Source organism: Lactuca sativa, chromosome 3 (genome assembly GCF_002870075.4).
Source record: "Lactuca sativa cultivar Salinas chromosome 3, Lsat_Salinas_v11, whole genome shotgun sequence".
NCBI lineage: Eukaryota > Viridiplantae > Streptophyta > Magnoliopsida > Asterales > Asteraceae > Lactuca > Lactuca sativa.
In genome coordinates this window covers 249,817,655-249,830,055 of record NC_056625.2, presented here as the reverse complement: position 1 = coordinate 249,830,055, position 12,401 = coordinate 249,817,655, and the positions used below count along the sequence as shown (strand labels likewise).

General features: G+C 32.6%; 2 protein-coding genes across 3 annotated transcripts; one reads left to right on the top strand and one right to left on the bottom strand.

Annotated features, from left to right (window-relative positions):
• Nucleotides 1-1,297: 1,297 nt before the first annotated feature.
• LOC111907809 (transcription termination factor MTERF5, chloroplastic) lies at nt 1,298-2,374 on the top strand. The gene has a single exon (XM_023903616.2). It carries the CDS (start codon nt 1,298-1,300, stop codon nt 2,372-2,374), a length of 1,077 nt encoding a protein of 358 aa, XP_023759384.1.
• A 1,511-nt stretch (nt 2,375-3,885) lies between these two features.
• LOC111907810 (protein SEMI-ROLLED LEAF 2) lies at nt 3,886-11,381 on the bottom strand. 2 transcript variants are annotated; one of them, XM_023903617.3, is made up of 21 exons: nt 11,153-11,381; nt 10,974-11,041; nt 10,648-10,799; nt 10,209-10,283; nt 9,742-9,857; nt 9,541-9,655; nt 9,200-9,328; nt 8,935-8,982; nt 8,575-8,699; nt 8,278-8,474; nt 7,669-7,961; nt 6,818-6,967; nt 6,344-6,571; nt 5,911-6,060; nt 5,728-5,803; nt 5,495-5,622; nt 5,187-5,387; nt 4,843-4,983; nt 4,643-4,771; nt 4,353-4,562; nt 3,886-4,259 (listed from the first exon to the last, which is right to left on the bottom strand). In XM_023903617.3, exons 3-21 carry the CDS (start codon nt 10,780-10,782, stop codon nt 4,107-4,109), a joined length of 2,799 nt encoding a protein of 932 aa, XP_023759385.1. In that variant the 5' UTR covers nt 10,783-10,799; nt 10,974-11,041; nt 11,153-11,381; the 3' UTR covers nt 3,886-4,106. The 2 variants fall into 2 exon arrangements, with proteins under 2 accessions (XP_023759385.1, XP_023759387.1); XM_023903619.3 differs by having other exon boundaries at nt 10,648-10,794.
• Nucleotides 11,382-12,401: the final 1,020 nt, after the last annotated feature.

Below are 12,401 nucleotides of genomic sequence, written 5' to 3'. Positions count from 1 at the left end.
ATTATTCTGGACACATAACAAAAGGGTTTGCTGAAAAAATGATGAATGCTGGTAAATGACTTACTTAGGATGATAGTTTTTGATTGCTTATGAGTTTGACTTTATATTTTTGGTTTTTGGTTTGAGTTCATTCATTGGAATTTGTTGAGTATGAATCTGTTTGATTACCTTTACATTGACATCAGGTTATGCACAAGTTATTCATTTTGGGTTTTTTTGACTTTTTTTTTCCCACTATGATTGGTTGTGATTGGTATTGGTTGAAAAAGTAATGCAAATTATGAACATAGTTGAAGTTTGATTAATAATAAGTGATGCGTTAATGATTTGCCTATGATTCTTGTATAAGTAATCATGTGAAAAAAATAAAGAAGTCGAGAGGCATGCTACATGTGGCAAAAAAAAGTTTAGGCATTGAAATCGTGTGGTATAGATTTGAAATTGTGGTAAAAACGTGAAAATGGTATAATTATCCACTTTTAGTTTCCATTTCTTATTCCTTCAACTCGGGAACACAAAAGAAAAATAATTATCTTTTCATTTCTTTTGAACTCAATAATAGAAAAATGCAACTTACTTTCCCTTCACTTCCTTTCTTTTCTTTTCACATTTTATTTTATTTTTTTCCTTTCTTTAATGAAACTCGGAACATGGTATTAGGGCACCGTGATTTTTTCTTTTTACTAAATTACCAAAAAACCTTATGTTGATATGTTTAAAAAGTACTAATGGTAAATATGTTTTCCAAAACACCAATCCGGTTAAAAACTTCATTTGGATGTTGGGAAGAGAAACATATGAAAAAGACGCTTCTGCCCTTGGCCCTATTTCTTCAGTCGTTCAACAAATAAAGGGAACACAACTTTCGACTTCGGAGTGTTTGGCAAAAAAAACTTAGTGTTTATTAGCTTATAGCTTATTGATTTATAAATTAATAAGTAAGCGTGAGATAATTTATGAAAAATTGACTTAGGAGAGTTTTTTCACCTAAATAAATTATTTTTATCCGAAATTTTTTTTATTTATAAAAATGTAGAATAGGTTATTTAGCTAACAAAGTGTTTTAATAAGGTTTGCCAAACACCCCTTCGGCTTCTCAATCAAGTAGAAAAAGGCTTCTGATTTTTTCCTGCATTTGCTTTGCGATTTCACCGGTATTATCGATTTCTCCTTTATGCCTCCCATTTTTTCTTGCATCTCCTTCTCAACTCTAGAACACAACCGATTAATTGTTTTCCCCTTCGCTTCCCTTCATTTTTAAACTCGAGAACAGGGTGTACAAGACCTCCGAGCTCAAATGGCGAATCTCTTCTCTCGTTATCTTCACACCATTCCATCCCCATCGCCATTTAAATCCTCCATTATTGATTACCTCACAGAATCCTTAGGATTTTCCAAACCACGAGCCCTCTCACTATCCACTCGGTTTTCATCCTCCGAGACCAACCCACAATCCGTTATTCAACTCTTGAAGTCTCTCGGATTCAACAGCACCGATATTCAAAATTGGGTAGACGAATCTCCTCAAATCCTTTTCGCAGACGCCGAAAAAACCCTAAAACCAAGGATTCAGTTTTTTCAAAATTTGGGTCTCGCTGGTTCTGAACTGAGTAAGTTCATTTCCAAAAACCCAGGTTACTTATCTAATCGTTTTGAACGACTGAAACCCTGTGTTGATGTCATAAAAGAGCTGATGAATCATGACAATGAGAATCTGATTCGAACATTGACAAGATGTAATTGGGCTGATATTAAGCAACCGGTGACAAGAATCTCTGCTAATATCAAATACTTAGAACAATGCGGAATTGTTGGGTCACAACTTGTAACAATTACAACAAGACAACCAAGACTGTTGATCATGGGTGAATCAGAGCTTAAAGATCTTGTATCCAAGGTGTTGGACATGGGATTCTCACTCGATTCAAGAATGCTGGTTCATGCTCTGTATACCTTGAGCTGTATGAGTGATGAAACAATTAAAAGAAAGTTTAAATTATTCCAATCATTTGGGTTCACTAAAGTCGAATGTTTAGATATGTTTAAAAGGGCTCCTGGATTGTTTAGAGTGTCTGAATCAAAGTTAAATCTTGGGATTGAATTCTTCTTAAATACAGTTAAGTTTGATAAGGCTGTGTTAGTTCGTCGACCTACTTGTTTGATGCTTAGTTTGGAAGAACGAGTGATTCCCAGGTATAAAATTTTAAATATTTTGACCTCAAAAAAGATTTTGAAGAAGACACCGAAGTTTCTTAATGTGATGTGGTTGCCTGAAGATGAGTTCTTGGAGAAGTTCATATCTAAGAACAGAGATTATGCCGATGAGTTGTTATTGGCTTACAAATGTGGCGATTTGGTTGTGCCAAAAGAATGAAACACAAAATTCAGGTGTTTTTAGTGATTTTAGATGTATAATATCATCAGATGCAGATCACTTGGCTTTTAGAAATTAGAACACAAGTCGTATATTTGCTTTGTATTGTTTGTGAATTTGACATAATGCTCAATTTGAGTTATTGAATTGTTGTAACCAAGTTGAACTTTTTGATGAAGGATAGAATGACGTATAAGGGTAATTTAGTTTATATTTTGTTTACATTTGGTCCTTTTAAGTTTTTTTATCCACATATTACCATTGAACTTGTTTGGAGTGTTTACATTATATTCTTATTATATTCTTATGACCGGTTGGTACTAATGACATATGACGAGTTTTGTTCATAATTAGCCTCTTTAAGTTTTTTTTCCTCCTCAGGTATAACAATTGAACTGTTCACATTGCATTCTTATGACCTAATAATTTCGGTCGTCTTCTATGTTACATTTGAACCCTATTTCTACTAGCTCCTCTTAGCACTTATTGAATCTTTCATCTTCTTTCAACTGTCATAACTCTTTCAAGTCGGAATGCCATGATTTTTTTTTCAACATCTCGTTTACTATGTGTATTTCATTTTATAGACTATAAAACACCTTTTTTATATATTGGGTTAAATTTTGTTGGTTGATTTTATATTATTCTAATCATTTGGGATCAAAACTAGTTGTACCGAGTGCATAAGAACAGGTATTGGTCGAAACCAGGTATTTGACTGAAAACCGGCACTGACACCAACATAGTCTAACTGGTCATGTTATTGGTTTTCATTATTGGTCTAAACCGATTCCTCTTCTAGGGACGGTTTGGAAATGTCGTTCACCCTAATTCCACCTAACCATTGTTGGCTTTATCAACCTTTACCTAACCAACTACATAATTATGTGAATGCTCATCAAACAGCGAGACCGGTCCCAAAAAGACTGGACAGTTTCGCTAGTGATGTAAATAAATTATTGTATAAAGGTTTAATAACTTATAAGGGTAACATAATTTAGGTTTTGTTCCCATGTAGTCCTTTATGTTTTGTTCATATATTATCATTGAACTTGTTTGGATTCTTTATATTATATCTTTTTGACAATATAAAACCTACTAAATGTGAACAAAACCTAAACTATGTTACATGTATAAGTCATTATTCTATTTTTTTTAACATCAATCAAAATAACTTAAAGAAAAAACAAGAAAATCATGATTTTTTTTCATGGCAAAACTACAAATTCTTCTATTTTTTACTTGGATGGCTTCGATCTTTTTGGAGGTTTGATATAAGCATCCATTGGAAGTATGATACTCCATTTCGGTATGATAACACATGCAAAGTATGATAACGAGCAAACAAATATTCTGAAAAAAAATAAAAAAAATAAAAACATTTTAAAATAATATCAATCAAATTAGTTGCAAATCCCATGGTCAAAGACAACACACAAATATGAACCACACCTCAACACAAATAAAAAAAAAAAAAAAAAAAAAAAAAAAAAAAAAAACAGAAACACAACTATTCAATATTCACTTCCAACATTTTGTCATCTAAAAACACAACATTTTGTCCCACAACTACATACACTACAACAAAACAAAAAACCTTCTTTTTCTACTTCTGAAAAAGAACAAAAAAAGAAAATCAAACTTTTATATAACACCAAGACTATGAGAAAAAAAAACATTATAACAAGAAATCATTAGTGAATCCATGTATCCAAAAACAACTGAAACTTTATTAGCATCCAGCAGCCTTCAAGAACTTGTCATATGGGCTTGAAGGTGGAAGCCTGAAAGACTGTTGTTGACTGTATACTTTTGTATAAGAAACAAGTTGATCAGTTTGCTCCCCATTTGTTAACAATTTAACATCTTCTGGGAGCTCCATTTTCTATAGAAAAAGTCAAAAAAAAAAAAACATTCAGAAAAATCAAATATAGACTTTTAGGGACACAGAAACTTAAAAAAAAGTCAAGATTCTTACATTGTATGATGTAATTTGATCTTGTTTGCCATTTTCACCAGAAAGAATCAACATTGTGTTGTTATCTTGTTGCTTTTTAAAGCTTTGAAGCACAGACATTTTCTGTTGTTTTCCTGTTACTAAAGCCTCACATTCATCTTTCACTTGATCATAACTTACAGGAGTTGAGGAAACAGGCAAACTTGCAACATGACGTGCTGTTTCCAGCACCTGTTAAACAAACACAATATTTAATTATCATTATCTTTTTGTTTTTTAATTTCCAAAAAAAGATTAAAAGACAGACATACCGATTCCAAAAGCTGATTAACACTTAAAATGTCAAGTGAATTCATGGAAAGAGAATCCTTGCGAGCTGATTGGCTTCCGTATTGGTCTTGAAACGTATCATCATCTGTCTCATCAGCATGAGGCATCACCTGGACGAGGGTAAAATCGTCATTTTCTCACATTCATTCAGTCTAAAAAAGAAAGAAAGAATTATTATTACCTCATCAAAAGCCTGGAAATCTGTTTGGGCAACTGGAGAACATGGAATAGGTGTGTCCATAAATAGTGGGCCCCCCAAAGGGTATTCATCATCAGGGAAGAATCCCTCTGAAAGCTGTGTCTTCATATTTAATTCATCTTCCTGTAGAAATATAAAGATGATGATTATAATTAATCAGTTTTAAATATAGTTAAGTGTCATGTTTTGTGGTTTAAAATTTAAATCATTTGTAAAAATAGGATGATGCTATAAGTCTATAACTATAATACACAAATAAATGAAAGTATGTTGGCATTTTTGTTGCATTTAGCCCTACAAATTAACAAAAGGAACAATAAACAAACCTCTGATAAATCTTCAAGCTTTGATAACAAGTGATACAAAAGTGTGTCCTTCAACTTTTGATCCTTTAACTCAATTGCAGAAAGTGCTTTCATTGCATCAGTTTCATCTCTTTGTGATCCATAGCCATTATCTTCACCATGTTTTGTTGAAGTTACATGCAGCCTCATATCTTCTTCATCTATTGCAAGATAAGGATCCATCTGCATTGAAAAATAGCAATATAAAAAGTACATTACATATTTCTATAAAAAGAGTAAAAGTATGTTGCTAATTCTATGACAAAAACTGAATATAAGAAAAAACAAACCGTTTCTTTGGTCAATGTTGATCTAATTATTGGAATCAGCTCCAAAATATGGCCTGACTTTGCAGAAATAATAAGCATGTAAGATGCCAATGTGAAGAGAGATCTTCTCTGGGATGCTTGCAGACCACCTTCAAGAAGTCAAAAATCAATTTATACCAAAAATTAATTTGAAAAAAGTTGAATTTTAATGAGGGGTGTGATTAAAATGTAAATGTCAAATTGTTAATCTTTACCTTGTTGATCCAGTGAGGTGCTTCCAATGGAAAATGCCAACTGGAAGCAGCGGATTAGTGCCACATGATTTGAATTCTGAAGAAAGAAGAAATGAGATGAATATATGATTTCTTGAATTTTTTTTTTTTTTTGTGTAAAATGTTGATTAGGTGGAATATTGAGGATTGAGATTGAAACATCACCTTTGATACAGTAAACAATAAAGCAAGGCTATATGTGTGTGCCATTGCCTCGAAATTTGCAGGGGTATTTTCGGGAGATGTTGCTTGAATCCAGATTGATGATAGCACAAGGCTCACTTGATGGCGACTCAGTCTTAAGGAACTTGAGATCTATAGAATTTTAAAAAAAATGAAAAAATCACATAAATGATTATCTACATTAAGAGTCTTTTTGGTTGGATAGGATGGAATTAATGAATGAATGGAATGGAATGAGTTCTTCAAGAATGGCCCATTCCATTCCATCATTCAAAACACACAAGTTTTTTTGTTTTTTTTATTCCAAATGGAATGAACCATTCCGTTCCTTTCTTGATTCCATCATACCAAAGATTAATGAAGAAACAGAAAAAAGAAGTATGATGATGAATTCAAGAGAGAAGTTGCATCATACTGTTTTCCCATTAGGCAAAGAATGGGTGATTCCACCACGAGATGATGATTCCATGGCATGATTTTCTTCATCTATGGTTTCAGATTTGGCAGCTTTATAACCTGATGAAGGCTGGCTTACAGCTGGCATAAGCACATTGGAGAATACATGATGTGCAAGAACTCGTGTTTCATGATCTGGATGTGACATTGCTAAGATCAAGTGATGAAAGAGAGCATCTGGGAATGCCTGAAAAGTTTAAGACCCGAAAACATTCATTATATGTAATTTGATGCATATTTAAGAGGTGTTTGTTTCGTGGATTCTGGTGGAATTGGAATATGAGATTCCATTCCATGACATGGAATGTTTGGTTGGCAAATGGACAGAATTCAATTCCACTGGGATCCTTCAGGTTCCATGTTTAATGGGTTTCATTCCTAGGGTTGGATCACGGATGGAAGGAATTGAAATAAATGACCAAAATACCCTTACCTTTTTGTAGTAGGCGATGTTTGGAATGGAACTGATAACTTGTGAAGTCCGATAAAGAGCAGACATAGTTGTTCTAGCTATAGTAGGAGTTGCTGAAATGTTCTCTATCACTACAGCCATCAAATCAAGAATGGGTCCCACATCTCCAACCTACAAATCATCAAGTAAAGTACAATTTAATTTAAAGGGAAAAATACACAAAAACATCTGTACTTTTCTCTATTTTATTAATTTAGCTACTCGATTATTTTCTTAAATTTTCCCAAAAAGGATTGTGATATTATAACATTAAAATGGTAAAAGTACGCTGTGATTTTCTATATTTTGTCCTAATATCAAAACCGGGTAACCACGAAAAATGTTTTTTTTTAATGGGTCAAAAAAAAGATGATGATTCAATCACTTGGTGAAAGTATGTTATAGTTTTATGTAATTTGCTCTAATTTAATATTAATATAGCTAGTAGATTCTATTGAATCTTGAATGAGTTGAGAAATGAAATTCTACAAGGTCATGCACATGGCCCATATTCTTTATTTTATATATGATAATGACAAAAATGGTCCCTATGCTTTCTGATTTTTACTGTGTTTTAGTCCAAAATCGAAACTTTTTATTTTCAATTTTGGTCCTTATTTCAAGGTTCTTTATCGATTTTGGTCTTTATTTTAAGGTTTCATATCAATTCTGGTCACTATTTCAAGGTTTGAAGGACAAAATAAAAAATAAAAAATCAATTTTGGACCAAACACAGTAAAAATCATGAAAGCAAAGGGACCCTTTTCGTGATTAACTCTTGCATATATTAAAATCCATCTAAAAGCATCAAATAACTAAGGGACATAAAGAACCTTATGTGAGAGACTTGAGATACAATTCTCCAAAGCACATTGAAGATCCATATAAGAGCTAATAGGGCCCACTCTAGGACTCGATGGCTCAGATAAATTCTGCAAACACTTGCGTAAATGTTTAATGAGATCAGCTATTGCTCCAACAATGGGGACTGATGCCTGCTGCTTTACATATTGTGAAAGTTGTGTAGCAACATTCACAATGTGCATCTGAATAACTGGTTGTTTCATAACATCTTTGTGATCAAGGTGCTTGATTAAGATAGACAAGAGTAGATGTGATTTGTCATCTGAATTCAAAGTGGAAAAAATGTTAATACTATAAAACAGTTAAAACTACACGCTAAATGCAAAAAAAAAGTAGGATACTTCTTTTTTTCTTATCAAGTCATTTTATTATGTATACTTGAACAATCTAGTCAATTATAGCTATAAAAATTGTTTTGTATGTGGATGATAATGCTGTAACTACATAGTTTTTTCATAGTAAAATGCTATAATAGGAAGAAATAAATGAAAGGACCTAGCTTTTTCTTGCATTTAACCCTATTACTAATCGATATATATATATACTTGAATCAAAAAACAATAAGAATCAACATTTACCTGATTCCTCCAACACCATCTGCAGATACTTTAAAATAGAAAAAGCCAACCCTTTTTCAGGGAACCAATGCTTTTCAGTGTCAAAATTGTGAAAAAGAGGTTCAAGTACACGTCTAACAGTTGTTGCCTCTTTTGCTAAATTCGCCATATTATGCAAGCAAACACTTGACCAATAAGAGGGGTTTTTGTTTGCATCCCTGTATAATTTTCAAAAACAAAAACTATAATTGATATAAATCTTTTAATGAGTCATAATAATTTAATATCTGTATACATAAATAACATAACCCCACTTACCCCATGGGAACATCCGTTTTAAAGTTAACAACATTTGTGATCATCTTGTTTACATCCATTAATGATGATGATTCATGGTCAGTGTTTGGTGTGTCCATAAAATTCTCCAAGGTTACTGACACAATCTATTTTTAAAACAAAAGAAGATTTTGAATATCAATTCAAATAAAAAAATAGAAAAAATTTCAAGAAAGTTGGCACAAGTGGGTCTCGTTTGTTAAAAAGGTGGAACAAGATCAGACATGGACTCATTCTTGATCTCTAAACAAGACGTAAATACCCTCCTCATCCTCATCATTGAAAATCTACCTAAAAAAGTTTATAGAGAATAGAAGAAAAGCAAAAAGAAGTAGAACGTACATTGTCAAAGTCCATAGAGATATGAGATTGCTCCCCCATAAATCGCACCTAGTAAACAAAATAAAGAACAATATTAGAAATTATGCAAAGGGTATTTTAGGTTATATCATTAGAGAGTACCATGTATTCACAATTCCTTAAGTAAAGCTCCAAAAGTTACAGAAACTAAGAGGAAAATGATAAAGATTGATCTTTTCTATTACTAAGTTGTCAAGAATTATCGATATTATAAATGATAAAGATAACAAAGAAAACATATGTTTACCATGAAAGCCAAAACTTGAAGCCCTGATGACCTCAACCTTAATGCTCTTTCATCATCTCCAACTTCTTGAGCAAGTTCACAAAGTTTGGGAATGAGGCCTTCTAAGTTGAACATGTAAGTCCCATCCACCTGTATTTTTTAAGAAGTTAATTATCATTAATTACAACAATGCCATTCAATTTTTTGTTATTGAAAAATTGAATGGTATTGTTGTAATTGAGTAGATTTTTTGAAGTGCAATGTTGTAATAGGAAGTAATGAAAGTATGAATCTATAATAAACAAATCCATGAAAGAATGTTGCTATTTCTTGCATTTAACCTAAAGAACTATTCTAACTACCTGATTGTTTATGAAGCTGACAAGATTCTGACAAGCAAGAATTCGCATTTCATCATTATCAGTTTGTTCTAAGAGTGTCCGAACAATTCCCAACAAACTACTAGCAAAAAGTGGCCTGAAGATATTGAAAAAACTTGGATTGAATACATTATTATGCAAAATTCAACTTTAAGTGAAGATAACTAATGCATTTCAACTTACATCTGCTCCTTACATGAAGATGGCAATTTCCCATAAACAAGTGAAACAGCTTTTACAGAGATAAAGTTTTTGTTGCGCATCTCTTTGTAAAATTTCTGTTCTAGGTAATCTGTAATCTGTAATAAATGTTATTCAAATGACATAAGATATAAATAAACTAACATAAGCCCTTTTAAGGTGTTTCTTTTTGACTTAATGCAGAAAGAACGACTTAATCGAGAAAGTCAGAGGATTGAGGCTTTCCTCATTAAGTCCTAACATTTTACAAATTTGCCCACATTTCTTTTTTCCTTCCATTTCCTCAAGTGTCTTGCCATTTTCTCAAATATTTTTAAACATCATTTATCCAAACAACACTTGATGGAAAAAAGAAACAGGGTCTTACAATTTAGATAGATTGAAAAAACAAAGTCAAAAGAGCATGGAATCGTTAATATGGTAGTTTAGATGAGTGATATAAGCTTTACCTTTGGTATACGTAAAGGGTTTTTACAAGAATATTCACAAAGCTTCCCAATCTTCCTATCATTTGGCTCAGCATTCTGGAATTTGAAGTTGATTATAATTAGAGTAATTATAAAATTCACCATTAAGATACAAAAATCATGCTCGTGATTGTCATCTATCATAATAGCCAAGTTGGCATCACTAAATTATGAGTATTTTAGGCAGAAAATCTATAGAGGATCCCTTCTATGCCTAATAGATACATTAGAAATATAATATCTTCCTCAAATTGCTTCTATCCTCGAATGATCATCATGGTTAACACTTATTGTGGGATTAAGTGGTACATTATAACAGTAAACTAGATAGTTAACTAGGGATTAGATCAAATCAAATCACATATTCAGTAAAATTCAACTCAAATAAAGTAATCAATAGCATACAAGTCAAATTATTCACCTGCGATCGAGGAAATATATCTGCAAGAAGCTTCTTATATCGTTTAACTGGCTGTCGTGATCTCGCTCGCATTGAAGGGCAGAATATACAGAGGTTGCTACAGACGGGTAAAACCCGCCTTGACATAACCCCCATTTTTCTCAAGAACTTTTCTGCAAAATAAGAACTCGTCAAGCCTAGATGAACTCAGCAGCTGGAATGTAGTGAATCAGAATCACACAGCTCTAATCATGAAGTGAATTCGACTGCTAAATTTAGAAAGTCGGCCGAATTGAAGGGGAAAAGTAAATTGAAGTCGAATTTAGGATCGATTGAACGATACCCACCAATGCAAATGAATTATAAGATCATTCAACGAACTTGATCGCACAATCGGAAAGCTTCTGATCTCGATCTGGAGGAACACGGAAAGCAAATGATGATAAATAAATCAAAAAATCCGTTAAGGGTAGCAATCAAAATTGAAAGGAACGTTACTGGTATGAATCTTGATGGAATTTATTACCTAAAGCAGAAGGAAAACGAAAGATTATGATTAGTCGATGTAAACTAATCGCCTGATATTACATTTTTTTAAAGACGTGGGGAGGCAAGAAGAGTGTTGTAATCTCCTCCTCCCCGGCACTTTTAACTTCCACTGCCAAAAAAATTATTCAACTTTTTTTCTCTTTCGGAATAAATTTTCAGTGCCCTACGTGGAGGGGAACACGAATTTAATATTTGAAATTGTCACAACTAACAATTATCTTCCTCATCTCAGCATCTGCAAGCTGGATTTCAAGAAATGTCGCCTCCTTTTTTTTTTAATTAAAGTTAATGCTAAGTTACAAAAGTAGACCATGTCTTCTCAATATGTAGGTTTTTATATCATGTTTTTATTTTGTTATATTTTTTAGTCAAAAAGGTTTTCTAGAACAATTATATTGAAACTGTGAGCCCTTCAAATTGAGCCGTTTTGTGTGCATATGATGGGATTCTTGGTCATTTTACCTATTTTTTATTTTGTTAATCAACTAAGTTGAATACACAAAAAAAATCCATCCATCGTCTTTTATCATTTGCAATTTTTACTTAATCGAAATAAGATCGGAGGATATGGGAGTGTTGTTTCCCTCATTTTTTGTAGGCCACATCATCATTTTCCTCACATAAAACTAAAGGTGCACAAAAATCAATCCTGAACCGGTCCTAAGTCGTTCCCTTTTTTTTGGATCGGTCTTTTTTTGGAGCGGTCTTTTTTAGACCGGTTCCGATCGGTCATCGGTCGGTCCTTTTTCGGTCCCGTCCTTTTCTTGGATCGGTCTTTTTATGGATCGGTTTTGCTATAAACTAGTCTGATACCGATCTTTTTTTTTCGGTTCAGTTTCAGTTTTTTTTTCGGATTCGGTTTCGTATTTTTTCAGGTTTCGGTTTTTCTAGTTTTTTGTTTCACTTCGATTGTCTTATGATACATTTCATAACATTATAAATCATCATCCATCAAATACATATGTAATAATTCCAAGATTTCATAACTTCGACATATCATTAACATATAAACTTAAAAATTAAGTTCATAATATTACATAGAAAACATAGAGAAATTGGGTTCATAACATTGCATAAAAGACTTAGTAAATATAAATAAGTTCATAACATTAGTGATAATTTCTAAAACATAAATATATCATCAGAATGTCATATTCGAAGGAAAATTCCAAAAGTTGTAGTTGTCGTCGGAATACGGAACTTCTTGGTCGGGGTTGGAGTAATCT